General features: G+C 41.6%; 1 protein-coding gene across 1 annotated transcript in view; it reads left to right on the top strand.

Annotated features, from left to right (window-relative positions):
* The window catches only part of slit1a (slit homolog 1a (Drosophila)), a 290699-nt gene that overhangs the window by 195260 nt on the left and 80955 nt on the right, over window positions 1-14484 (top strand). Inside the window, 2 exon segments of the mRNA XM_034184458.1 lie at window positions 709-856; window positions 13093-13164. Coding sequence (XP_034040349.1) covers window positions 709-856; window positions 13093-13164 — 220 coding nt within the window.

The following is a 14484-nucleotide window of genomic DNA, read 5'->3' as shown; positions in this document are numbered from 1 at the left end:
AACTATAAAATAAGTTAGTGGGCTGTAAGGAAGTAAAAAAAAATGTAATTTGTTAATAATGTATAAAATGTTTTAAGTTTAAAAATGTAACCTGTCAGAGATGTAATCTATTTAATAATGGTCATAATTATGAAATAAGTCAGTGGTATGTGACAAGTTAAAGAAATACAATCTGTTAAATAATGTTGAAAAATGACGCTGGATATTGAAAGATTTTATTGTAAAAAGGGGCAGAAAATATAAGACTTGTTCTTCTCTCTGCTCCTTTTCATTCTGGTAATGGAGATGCTTTATTTCTGCTTTTCTGTTTTTTTTTCTTTTAAATGAATGAAATAAATAAATAAATGAAATTAAATGAAATGCATTTGCAGAGTGGCACTGTCCATGTTTTTATAAAGGGGGGATTTTGTAGATCGAGTGCTGTCCATGTTGCTGAATGTTGAACTTCTGCTAGGATCCAAATCCAGATAAACATGTTGCCAGACAAAAAACTCATACACACATCTGGCCCGTTTCTTTATGAGAGAAATAATTTCAGTTAATCTGTATGTTTCTAATTCTATAATACTGCCATAATATAGTAATGACTGCCTTCATAATGGATGATAGGGTGTGTCATCCATCATAACATTAAACAAATGGAAATGGAACACTCACTTCCTGTGTTCATTATTCCATCTATTCTGCCTGTTTGACTTTTCCCTCCAGGTCACCAAGAGACCTCTAACCTGCAGCCATGCAGCATCGGGGGAGGTTCTTGTCCTGCTATGTGCACCTGCAGTAACAACATCGTGGACTGTCGAGGGAAAGGCCTCACTGCCATTCCAGCTAACCTGCCGGACAGCATGGCCGAAATGTGAGCACATTACCTGTTTTCTGCATTTTCCTTTGTTCTTATCCACATTTGTATTCATGAAACCAGGTCATAGTACCCATAGGCATGAAGACAGTAAGGGCCATGGCACTCTTACATTTCACCCCAGTGACCTTGATTTTCACCTAAAAGATTGATCTATATCTGACCTCGCCAGTTTTGTAATTCACCTAAGTGTGTCCACATTTGGTCCAAATCAGGTTGAAAATCAAATTCTTTAACTTTGAGCTTTGCCAAAATTGTTTCAGGGCAATGTCACGGTCAACATTCATTGATAAACCAAGTTTGGTCGAAGTCAGCAAAAGGACCTGGAAGAAGTAGGCCAACAAATAGACAGGTAGCCTGACAACCAGCCTGGCTATGAATTGGGCAGATACTGGCCTCCATGTTGGAGTGAGATTTCCCACTCCTAAACGACCAATAGGAGAGCAGTGCTCCCGCCCCATCAAAGTGAGGCTGACTTCAGCTTCTCTGCCGCCAACCAATCACAGGCTAGGAGAGAGAGGCCAGTATCTGGCCCAGTTCCGGGCCAGTTGTTGGGCTAACAGACAGGCAGACATGACCTTGCCTCCAGTGTTTGACGTTTGGCAATTTGACCTTATGTACGTGCTATTCCGCAACCTACTTCCATATGTCAGAATCAGAATCACTTTCGGGATAGATGATGTGTATCACATTTGGTCCACAATGGAGTGGAAAAACTTTAATTTAACTAATGACCTTGACCCCAATGACTGACCTTTGGTAAAGTTGATCTAACCTGTTCAATTCTAGAACCCACCTACCTACATTTGTGCGCCATAACTTTGGTGCAAATTGGAGTGAAAAACCTAAATTTAATCCATTGACCCTAATGATCTTGACCCTAATAATCAACCTTTATTGCTCCTAGCAGCATGGTGACTTAGTGGTTAGCACTGCTGCCTCACAGCAAGAAGGTCACAGGTTTGATTCCCACTTGTGGCCTTTCTGTGTGGAGTTTTCATGTTCTCCCTGTGTTTGTGTGGATTTCCTCCAAGTCCTCCGGTTTCCCCCCACATTTAAAGACATGCAGGTTAGGTGAATTGGAAACTATATAATTGTACTGGTCTCTCTTGCAAAAGAGATTTCAATCTCAATGGGACTAACCTGGTTAACTAAAGGATAAAAAAAATAAAAAATAATGATTGTGCTATTCCAGAACCCACATCCATATATGTGCCAAGTTTGTTGCAAATTGGAATGAGAAAAAAATTGACTTTTGACCCCAATGACCTTGACTGCAATGATTGACACTTGGCAAATTTTAATCTGGGGCAATCCCAAAACCCACCTACATATGTGTGCCAAGTTTGGTGGCCATTGGAAAGAAAATTAAAAATGTAAAAATTAAAATAATTGACACCAAAGACCTTAAACCTTTGCTACAACAAATCATTTTAAGGGAATTCTGGGCTTGACCATCATCATATCAAGTTTGGTGGAAATCGGCTAAAGGAGTAGGGGGCAAAGCTCTCGATTTACCGATTGATCTACATTACGATCCTCACCTATGGTCATGAGGTTTGGCTCATGACCAAAAGAACGAGATCGTGAGTACAAGCGGCCGAGATGAGTTTCCTCTGCAGGGTGGCTGGCCTTAGAGATAGGGTGAGGAGCTCGGTCACTCGGGAGGAGCTCGGAGTCGAGCCGCTGCTCCTCCACATCGAAAGGAGTCAGTTGAAGTGGCTCGGGCATTTCTTCCGGATGCCCCCTGGAAGCCTCGCTGGAGAGGTGTTCCGGGCACGTCCCATTGGGCCTCATGTATCAACGTTGCACACTTGTGGCATAAATTTACGGTGTAAATTTGAAGTACACCAAAGTTGCCGTGACATGTATCAAGCAGTGCGCACCTGCCCATTTCCGGCGTACGCCTGACATGACCTTGATAAATGCGGCGGGTGAAAACAATCGTAATTATAATAAACATGCCCATAAATATTCAGACTCCGCTTCAGATAAACCCTCATTTTACGACATGGAAGCCAGGAAGACGGCAAAGAAAAAGAACACCAATCATGACGCGTGCCAATAAAGCGTCAAAAGCGGCCATCGTATCAATTGTTTTGTAGTATAATCATAAAAGTGTTACAGTGGCCCCTCGTTTATCGCGGGAGTTACGTTCTAAAAAATAGCCCATAATACGCGAAGCCGCGATGTAGTCACCGTTATTTTTTACAATTATTATAGACGTTATAAAGCTGTAAAACCACTTTATACACTTTCTCAATCAGGCATGAACATTTTCTCACTTTTCTCTCATGTGTAAACACTCTCAAAGTTCAAACCTTAGTAGAAAAATAAGACCAAACTGTTTTCAGGCCCAAACATTTGAGAAATAAAAATAGAACGTTTTCCTATAAATAATTATGATGGCTTTTAGAACTAACGAATTTAATTTTAACGATCAACGTACGAGGTTGGACACATAAGATATTATTAATAGTGACTGTCCAGTATTTCACAGTTCCTCAGATCGCGCCTCTGCGTCCTGACGCCACGCCTTTTTCCACTCACACCTCGCTGAAGGTGTCTGTTTCCAAGTGACAAACAGTTATGAGTAGTTGTTAGCGCTCTTTTTTCTTCTGGGCGAGAAGATTCTTATAAACAGACACACAGAACACTGTAAAAAAAAGGCATGCAAAATTGAACTAAAAACTCCGTGAAACGGCGAGGCCGCAAAAGGTGAACCGCGTTTTATCGAGGGACCACTGTATTTTCTTTTCACGTCAGTAATTCTTGACATGTGGATATTTGCTCGCTCAGTTAATAAGACATGCCTAATTTTTCAGATTTCTTTATTCTTAAGATGTATTTCTTTATTTATTTTATTGTGACAAACGAATGGAGACGACACAACCTGATTGCAGCACGGGCGAAGGGAATGACAACACTACAGTTGTTATCAATTTCATTGTCTAAAACGATCACACCACATAAAGTTAAGCTGAGCGCTGCTCTGGCTCCAGGCTCTGGAGAAAAACGCGCACAGCGCTTTCTTTGCGGTCAGCGCTGTGGCCACGGATCGTGCTCGATAGACCAGCAATCCCGCAAAAGCGGGATTTGTATTGATTATTATGTAGTATAATCAGGAAAGTGTTATTTATGTAACATATGCATTGATTGATCAGTTTCATTTTTATGTGGATTCCAGCGCTGGTTCATTTTGGTGTATAATTTACGCCACCTCTCGACCTGGTGTATATTTTCAGCGCAGCGTACGCCAACGACCACATTGATAAATGCCAAGTAGCGCAGCCGTTTTGGCGTACACCCCATATACGCTCAAATATCGCCGTACGCACGTTGATACATGAGGCCCATTGAGAGGAGGCCCCGGGGAAGACCCAGGACACGCTGGAGGGACTACATCTCTCGGCTGGCTTGGGAATGCCTTGGGGTTCACCCGGAAGAGCTGGGGGAGGTGTGTGTGGATCCGGAGGTCTGGGCGGCTTTGCTTGAGCTGCTGCCCCCGCGACCCGACTCTGGATAAAGCGGAAGAAAATGGATGGATGGATGGATATATAATGCATTCAACAGCCTGACTGTTCAGTCTAACTTTTGTTGAACAAACTGTACATGCAATAAGTAGAATCAAAAAAGTTTATGCTCTGAAAAAGATTGACATTCAAAGTGAGATGTATCTTCTGCCACTCTTTTATTTCGATTCAGCCACGCAGACGTTTACCTACATAAGGTGGCAGTCGTACTGACTTATCCCGTAGTCAGCCAAAGGCATGTCTTCTCTAGTGTACAACTCTATGTGCACTTTGTATAGGCTAAGAAGTCTGTGTGGAAGGGTCTTTGCACAAATGGGCACAGCTTTTGTTCCCTATTCTTCACACAACTGTCTTTTTGAAGTCCAGTTTCATAATCTCAAATGGATTGAAATCTGCACTTGGACTTTGGGGTTCCAGAACATTAATACTGTTGTCTTGTAGCCATTCCTGTGTGGATTTGACGTCATGCTTTGGGGTTATTGTCCTGCTAGAAAACAAATCTCACAAGTCTCAGATTTCTCTCAGCCTGCATCATGTTTTCCTGCAGGGTTTCACAATAACTTTTTGCATTCATTTTATTGTTAACCCCCCACAAACCCTTCCAAGGCTTGTGGTAAAGAAGCGCCCCCCCCAACCCAACATCATGATGTCGCCGGCGTCAAGCTTCACAGTCGGGGTGGCGTGTTTATGATGATAAGCAGGAGTTTGGCTTTTTCTAAACATGGGTTTGAGTTGCATGGCCAGCAAGCTCAATTTTGTTCTCATCTGTTCAATAAACTGGATTTCAGACTCTCCCATGCCTTCAGGATATGAATTTTGAGAAACAACTCTGACTGTCTGCATGGTCTCTGAACTATGAGCCTATGGTACTTTGTCAACAAGCTTCAATTTGCAAACTGAATGCCACATTCAAGTTACAGCAGTCTTCAGATTGAGACTCTGGTCTGTGCCCTTATCAGCTCAGATGGCTGTGAACCACATGTGGACACTTTAACATCTCCCCCACAGTTTATCAGCTGTCTAACATCTGTCTGGGCTTTAACCGTTTGCAGCCCACAAAGCACACTGAAACTCCTGGGAATGCAGACTTAAGACTATTCGAGGTTGTACTTTTACTTTCTTTATTAGCGGTTTAATGCTCCTGGCAGAGGTCTGCATGACAGCGGCAGCAGCATGATTTACGCACATTGAAATGAAGCGGTGATGAAGGGAGAAAGCCAGTGGTCACACTTCATGTGCTTCCCAGGAGCTCTGATGCAGTTAGAAGGACACAGCCAGTTTCTAGGTCTTGTCCTCCCAGTGGAGTCTTCTTATAAATATCCATCTAGCATTGAAGTCACAGGTCCCGCGTCACCCAAACAACCCTGACCCATTTCCAGTGCAGCTGTGAACTAAATTACCTAATTTTGATGCAAGCAGTTTGTATGCATTTATGTCTAATTGACTGATGCCTAATCAAATGTTGCATTTTATAAGTAATTTTAGATTTCACATATCTCATATATACTGGAACAAAAAAGTCTGTCATGACCTCAATAAGTATAATAATAATAAAATGATTATTTGGACAGTGTGATCATGTGCAAGTGATGTACATATTTAAGTCATGATTCCTTTTTTCAGTGTATTCCCACGGTTTCCCAAAGTCAAGGCATGTGCCCAATAAAATGCATTGAGCGACTAGACATATAGATTGCTCGATAAATGAGTCCACCCTTCCAGAGTGTTAATACAATAACTCAAAAACAACAAATGGTATCATCCTGTAACATACCAAATTAAAAGGGGGATATACTGTATTCTCCAGAGGTTGTGCAACTTATACTGGTGCAACTTATATGCAGAAAAATTTGTTACTAATAATAGCTATTTATATAGCTATTCTCAGGAATCAACTCACGAAACAAAATAAGCTCCAATAATAAAAGTACATACTGTAAGAAAAAAAAATCAGTTGGATGTATATGATTTAAATATATACATGGGTTGCACATTATCAGAATGTGTCCATACATCTTATTTCCTATTTTTTTAATACATTGTGATCATGTGCAACTGATATATCATCCTTTCCTTCTCTCCAGTGCACTACAACAATGCAACAATGCAAATCCCAAATTAAAGAACTGATAAAAAAAATATATATATATATCAAACACACTCATATTTTTATTATAGTGTTTTAACACCGTGGGTCAACAATTCGTGTTCATCTGCATAAAATATCATCTATTGTTTACTTCTCCATGTGACAATTTCTTTTGTCCAGACGCCATCAAATAGCATCCAATGTCCTCCTCAGACTAAGAAAAATAAAAGTATTGCATTTTTGCTTTTTTTTTTTCTCTTTTTTTTTTGTCAGAACCATTTTTTTTATTTTGACTTTTTATGGAATGTCCTTTGCAGTGAACAATGGGAACTACTGCTAAATGAACAAGACCTCAGCCAGTCTGGATCCAGATCATCTCTAAAATTCAGTGGAGTCTTCCATGCCCTAATATCTATCTGTGGTGCACATTTGGTGAGAATTCCTGAAGTAGTCTTGATGTAATATTCTATAGAGGAACAATAGAGAGTGTACTAACCAGTAATATCTCTCTGTGCCATGAAAGTGATGACCTTGCAGACAGGAAGGCACTGTGGAGGGTTGTGAGCGCAGATTATTAGGGCCAGGCTGCCAACCATTGGTGAACTGGCAGAACAGCACAGGTTGTCAAGGGCAAGAAGGATAATCAGGGACACTTCAAATACCTTTAAGAAACTGTATTCCCTCCTGCCCTCAGGTAGGCTGTACCTTAGCCTGAGGTGCAAAACACGCAGATTCAGGGACAGCTTTTACCCAGCCGACATAAGACAGTCAAATACAAATCAATAGAAAGAGCTGTGCAATATAGAATGTAAGATATAGAATACACTGTAGCATCTGGTAGCAACATTATCCTTGTAGCATCTTTATGTGTACAATATCCCGTGTCCTTTATTTATCTATTGTATGTTGTGTATATACAGACACAGAGACAGTTATTGATTTTTTTTTTCAAACCCTATTTATCACTATTGCACACCTTGGACTTTTATTCTATGCTTTTGTTCTGTGTTTTTTTATGTATTTATGCAGTGCATCAATATTTAATTCTGTGACAGCATCTGTGATGTGTTTTACTGACTATCAATAAAAATGAGTCTAAGTCTGAAACTACTGAAGTATCACTGTTTCAGAACTCAAGAAGCATTAAAAAGAATGCAATTGCGACAGAAAATTATTCTCCAATTTGAAATGCTCCAAACACTATCATAGCAGTATCTAGTGAACAATGCACCCCCCCCCCCGCCCACCTTAAAAAAATAAAAATGTAGCTCCGCCCATGGTTTAAATTGATGTGGTTTATGGGGTCACTGAACAGTGAGCAGCACTAATGGGCAAACAGTGAGTCTTCTGGAAGACAGCACTGTGATGCACATGTTTTATAGACATGAGATTTAAAGGTCTTCTGCCCTTCATATGTAATTGGTACTTAACCGAGTCCTTCTAATAAACTGTCATATTCTAATTCATCTTTTACAAGATCAGGATGAAACACTGGCTCATATCATGCACATTCCGGACATCCCATCCATGCAAACCTTTCCTCATGGATTCAGTTCCCACAATGCTTGTTACCTCAGTCTTTCCCATACTACCTGCCCCCACCCCTGCCTCTTTCCTCCTGCCCATATTTCTCCCTCGTTTTCAAACCTTTGCCTCCATGTGCCAGATCACCAAAGGCGGGTTGGAGGAGGCAGATCGGCAGTGAAGGAATAAAAGTGGGATTCCACTCAGTAATGTGGTGCAGCAGGTTTGATCTGTGCTTGAAGTTCATTATAAAATCAGATTCAATTACAGCAAGGCAAGCTGCTGGGTATCAAGGCCAGACTAATGCGTTGTTAATGAGGCACTCGGAAACTCACACACGCAGATGTGATCGCACACACACATAAACACACACATGCTGCTCTCATTATGTGCACATGGTCGAGCTGCAAGCGCTGTGCCCTGTTCTCCGCTAATGAATGCCAGCGTCATGTTTATGGCTGTGGGGATGTGAGCTGGTTTCTTGTGAGCCTAGACACCACCACAACAGATTATTATGTTCCAAAGTCTCTGTGTGCAACAACTGAACTGTGCCATAAAATTCTTCCCGTGCCTTTCATCCACTGCTGCTGCGGTCCTGCCATTTGCGAATGCTGTATGCACCGGCTGAAAATCCAAAGGCGTAATGTGTTTCCCCTTCATGGAAAAGATGTGCAGGCCTTAATGAAAAGGGAGAAGAGCAATGACTGAGCTGACACAACCACTCCTGCAGATGTTCAATGTGATGAAGTGGACCACATCCATTGATTGACTCCTCAGAGAAATTGCTCCTGTCTTCCCCACTGATTGGGCTGAGGCTGGCCTCGTTGATTGGAGTGGTTTAAGCACTTGCACATATCGATCAAGCCCCAGTCACTGGTCCTGAAAAATCAAGGCAATGGGGAAGTGGTGAATTTTGCAATACCTTGAATGGCCACTTGATGCTGGCTCCAAAAGTGAGTCACTCCCCATAGCCCAGTGCTTCTCAATTATTTTCTGTTACCCCCCGGAAGAAGAAAACATTTCACGCCCCCCCCACTCTCTGCTGTAACTATAAATAGCATCATTTGTCCGTAAAATTGTTATAAGTACACCTCTGCATAACACTGTATCCTTAAGAACATTAAAGAAAACAGAAAAGAAAGAGCTTTAGATCAACTTTCAGCAAAGAATAACTTTATTAACATTGTTTTTTAGTCTGTAACAGAAAAACATTTGCATCACTTTGCTTGAAATTTAAAAAAATCCTTAAACTATAAACATTTTTGACTGACTCCCATTTGATACTGAAAACAAAATGAAATAAAATCAATAAATAATAATAAATTAAAATTGATCAGAACACTTACTGTCGCACAATATATAAAACACTTTAACAGACAAAACAAAAACAAATAAAATAATTTGTGCTGATTTTTAATTATTTTTTTGTGATTTTTATTAGTTTTTATTTTTGCAGCACTTGAGCATGACAGAGACCATGTCTACTGCTGCTCAGCTCCTTTGCTATGATGCTAATGGTGCTCGCTGGTTTACTGAAGCAGCATTCACAAAGCGGGATGATTACTGGCAATTTTCGGCAATTTTCACTGAAAAAACTAAAGCAGCTTATCTTCCCCACAGTCACACACGCCCCTGGCATCGCACCGCATGCTGGCATCGTATCAAATAGTGGGGTGAGCCCCTGGGGGGGGGACCCCACTATTTGAGAAGGACTGCCATAGCCCATGTTATAATTTCCAACTATAGGCTCCTGAAACCCAGAAAAAGAAGTGGTGCAATTTTGTTTTTTTTGCATTAAATAATTGTCTTGAGTGAAAACAACATGCCACAACAGGCTTTTTGTTTTTTTGTTTTATATAGTGAAATAGTCACTATATAATAGTCCTGACTATTTCACACTTTATATGTGAAATAGTCAGGACCATGCTAGCGGTGGCTGCTAATTGCTGGGTACTCGAACAAGTCTAGTTGACTGTTCTTTCTGAGCATTTTATTACAAATATCTCAAATAAAATAGTTTACTGTGCACTTAATTGTATGAACAGACCATCAAAGAAGTCATTGCACCAGTATTTCTGCTGAGTGAAACTTTAGTATTGTTTAATTTATATGTTAACACCAGCTTAGCACTGACTAGCAGGTAGCTTGGTAACGTTACAGCCACTAATGCACAGTTGTTACAAAGGCAATATGACAGTCATATGTTTAAATATCCACACCCAAGTAGTCAGTCACGAAAGCCACCAGCCAGTCCACAAAAATATGTGTTAATAAAGCACCCAAATCAAAGTTAACCTGTTAGCCATAGCTTTGCTTGTTTGGAAACCACGAGATGGGGCATGTTGGGACTTCACTTGTCTCACTCAGGTTGCACCAGCTTGCCCACCTTCCACCTCTTTGCCGAACTGCTGACAAACCTATAAATGGGTAGAGTCAAGCACTGACTAAATGGTGACATATGGGCCCTTTCAGGCTTAAAATCACCTCTTCAGAAAACCTGTGTGTGACATCACAGAGTTTTTGTCCAGTATATATAAAATCTAGGGTGCCGCTCCATGAGGATGTCTCACTGGAAGGGTTTTGACATACAGTTCAGCACATAGGCATGCATGTACACCAAACCTGAAGCACATGCAAAAAGCACGTTCCATGCCAAACTGGTCTGGACCAGTCAGGCAGAATGGTTGTTGAGGGAAAGCCCTAAAAGAACTTGGTTACCGCATGGTAAGGGCAGAGGAACCGCAGTGGTGTCACATCCGCTTAAATCCACAGACACATTGGGACAGTCAGAAAAAAAACACAGATGGTGGAGCATGTGCACCGCAGGTGGTCTGTGGTCTGTAATCACTACTATTCTAAGAATGTCAGTTCGTAAATGTGGGCCATTATTTTCAAAGGGTGAACATCCTTCACTGTAAAATATGGAATGTAAAACCTATTAAATGAGAAAACATTTACTCCTGTGAACAAAGATGAAGATAGGAAGAACAGCTTAAGGAGGTGTGTAGTGAATCTTAAACTTCTCCAGTGGCGGCTCCAGAGGATTTCTCATGTTGGGGACAGATGAAAGTAAATACACCGAACAAAAATATAAATGCAACACTTTTGTTTTTGTTCCCATTTTGCAGGAGCTGAACTCAAACATCTAAAACATTTTCTATATACACAAAAGACCTATTTCTCTCAAATATTCTTCAGCCAAAGGCACACCTGTGCAATAATCATGCTGTCTAATCAGCATCTTGATATGCCACACCTATGAGGTGGGATGGATTGATATAGAAATTGTTTTAGATCTTTGAGTTCAACAACCTGCTACAAATATATTAGTAATTCATACTTGTATATTTTATGTTTCTGTCCAATGTGTATTGACGGTTGTCTTTCTGCTCCTTTGTTTTGCCACTGGGTTGAGTATCGCATACAGTACCAGAAAGCCCAACATAGGAGAAGTTCAGAAGAAGAAGCCAGATGTTTTCATCTTGTTAGCACAGCTTTGCATCTTATTTATTCCAAGTCAAGCCAAGTTTGGGAGCATGCACTAGTGACTCTGTGTTGCCCCATCTGTCACACCATCGAACCACATCAGGTCCTAGATGTTAACCATCCAGGCAGACAAGAAAATGCATAGTGGATCCGGAACTTGCCTGCCAATATGTATACCTGGATTTGAATCCCACTCACGAAACCTGTCTGTGTCCTGGGACAAGACACTTAATCTACATGGTATCAGTCCATCCAGTTGTAAATGGGTACCAGCCTTGGCTGGGGAGGTAACCTGCATTGGACTGGTGTCCCATCCAGGCGGATGCGTTGACTCTCATCCGCTTGATGCTACAGAATCCAGAGACAGGCCCCGGCACCATCAGGCCTCAGGTACTGTATAGGAATTACTTATTCTTATTTTTCTTCATCAATATAGTGTAGTGCATAAACAGTACCTTATGACTGTCACAGAAACTGAGATTGTTGTAGAACCAGGCCACCCAGTAGTGGTGGTAACGTGAGTTGCAAGTGGCAATTTTCTGGTGGGGTTATGATGAAGGTACTCAAATTCTTGGGGGGACGGCTCCAGTCCCATTCATCCCCGTTTTAGAGAGACCTATGAATGTCTCTAGTAGTATAGAGGAATGAGGTGGGTACTTCCCTGCCATGAGTATATTAAATCAATCAACAACATTCTGTTGGCCAAGGAGCTTTGCAGACTTTGAGGAATTTCTTATTTCCTGTACATATGAAATGCTGCTTTAATGATCTCTAGCTTCCGTCATACGACAGTCCCAGCACCTCGCACAGGAACCACGTCTCCTGTTCTGAAGCCAGCGCCTCGGCTGAGAGGTGGCGCAGCAGGACAACCAGACACAGCCGCAGCTGCCTCCCTCTGGGCCCCGCTAAGCCTCGTTAAGGACAGTTTTAAAAGCTGTGAACTGACCTGCAGATAAACAGCCCTATGCCAGGGAACATGGCCGCAACTGCACTCGCTCCGCAGACATGCATGCCCTCGCTTAGTCACTAATGGGGTTTACTGATGTCTGTTTCCGTCTGACCATCTGAGACTGATTAGTGGACATTTGTGCTTTGATTGAAATTTTTTTGACCGTGTACATGGTGAGATTTTGTTCAAGGCCTAGAAGGGAAAAGAAAACTTTAATAAGTATGATTGTGATTTGCTGTTGGAGACACTTTGCAGACGCCAAAGCGATGAAGTCAAATTAAAGCAGCACACGCACGCACACACACACACACACACACACACACACACACACACACACAAAATCATTATTGATTTTCAGGATCTTGGAATCTATAAATATTTGACCAAGAAGAAATATTACTGTGAGTTGAGGGCAGAAACACCCTCCCACAAACTTAGAGCCTTTTCGCCTCCAGCGCTTTAGTATTCAGACTGTTTATTGGTTCTGCGGTTGTTATGACTCCAACATGCCTGGACCTATTGCAGCTGTGAAATAGATCTCCCCCAATATAATCAGACCAATCACCAAGGGTCGGAGGTGATGGGGATTACTCTGTTGCCATGGAGAACTCCGTTGTTTGGTTAACTGATTCCTCTCTTCTCTCCTCTCCAGACGTCTGGAGCAGAATGGCATTAAGTCGGTTCCTCCCGGAGCTTTCTCTCCCTACAAGAAACTGCGTAGGATGTAAGTACAGCAGCAGCACACTCACCTCCAGGCTAAATAATACAGTTGAGAATGAGAAGTTGAGGGCTGGAAAAAGAAGTCACGCTGGCACTCGCAGCATTTATTTTGTCTGTACCTAAAGAACAAATTCTTGTTCTCAGCCTCAGCTCGACATGGAAAACAAGCACCCGAATGCTCCAGGAGCATAATAACAGTTCTCCTTTTCCCCCTGCTGCACATTGGTATTCCCCTGGTTGGTTCTCTCCGCTCCATGTGTTGTTCCTGTGTGGGTAAACTGTACAGTGCGGCTGGGATGATGAGGCGACACAGTCAGTGTTGGAAAAAAGCCTGAGGGATTTGGTCACTGGGCTCGTCTGGGAGCGAGCTTTGACAGGCTGGTACTCCAGACTGGGTGTTTTCACTCCGTCAGACAGCTGTCGGGTCATCCAGTCATCCAAACCCGAATTCCAGTGCCACCAGGCCTGACCGACATCTGAAAGCGAAGGTCAGGGAGTTTCTCAGCCCTTCTTCTTCAAGGACTCCACACTCTTAAAAACAAAAAAAAGTCTATCTCGACTGACAGATTTGAGTTCACATGAGGTGAATGCATACAAGAGCAGTGAGCAGGCTGACATGCATCAATTAACGTCTTAAATCCTTTAAAAAAGAAAAACTAAGATATTACCAGCCCAGTGTCACACTTTTTTTTCGTGCTCCCGTCACGAAATGAGTCAAATTTTCATGACGGGGTTTTTTTTAACTCACTATTACTAACCCTACTCCTAACCCCAACCCTAACCATAACCATAACCTAATCTTACTCTTCCCCCCCACCCTAACCATAACCACCCCTGAGCCCCCCCCCCCCCCCCCCATTTCACTTCTAATTTCGTGCAGCCATCACAGAATGAATTTGTGCTGCTGTGATGAAAATGAGACACTTTTCGTCACAATATCACGAGCCAATAGATTAATGTATATTTTGTGCTGCTGGATCATGACTTCCCGTGAGACTGGGTTGGATATTACTTGTGAAAATGTAACTGTTGGTATCTACGCTGCAAAAACTGATATCTAAGAAAGTAAAAAAAAAAAAAAAACTTATTTAAAAAAAAAATGTGACTTAAATTTTTGTCTAAATAAAAAAATAATCTTGTCAAGCATTTTTTTTTTTACATAAGAAAAAATGTCTAATTTTGGGAAAATGTACGAGGTCTGTCAATAAAGTATAGGTCCTTTTTATTTTTTTCAAAAACTATATGGATTTCATTCATATGTTTTTACGTCAGACATGCTTGAACCCTCGTGCGCATGCGTGAGTTTTTCCACGCCTGTCGGTGA

Source organism: Thalassophryne amazonica, chromosome 13 (genome assembly GCF_902500255.1).
Source record: "Thalassophryne amazonica chromosome 13, fThaAma1.1, whole genome shotgun sequence".
Classification (NCBI taxonomy): domain Eukaryota; kingdom Metazoa; phylum Chordata; class Actinopteri; order Batrachoidiformes; family Batrachoididae; genus Thalassophryne; species Thalassophryne amazonica.
The sequence above is the reverse complement of the archived record's forward strand: the minus strand, read 5'-3'. Positions and strand labels throughout refer to the sequence as shown.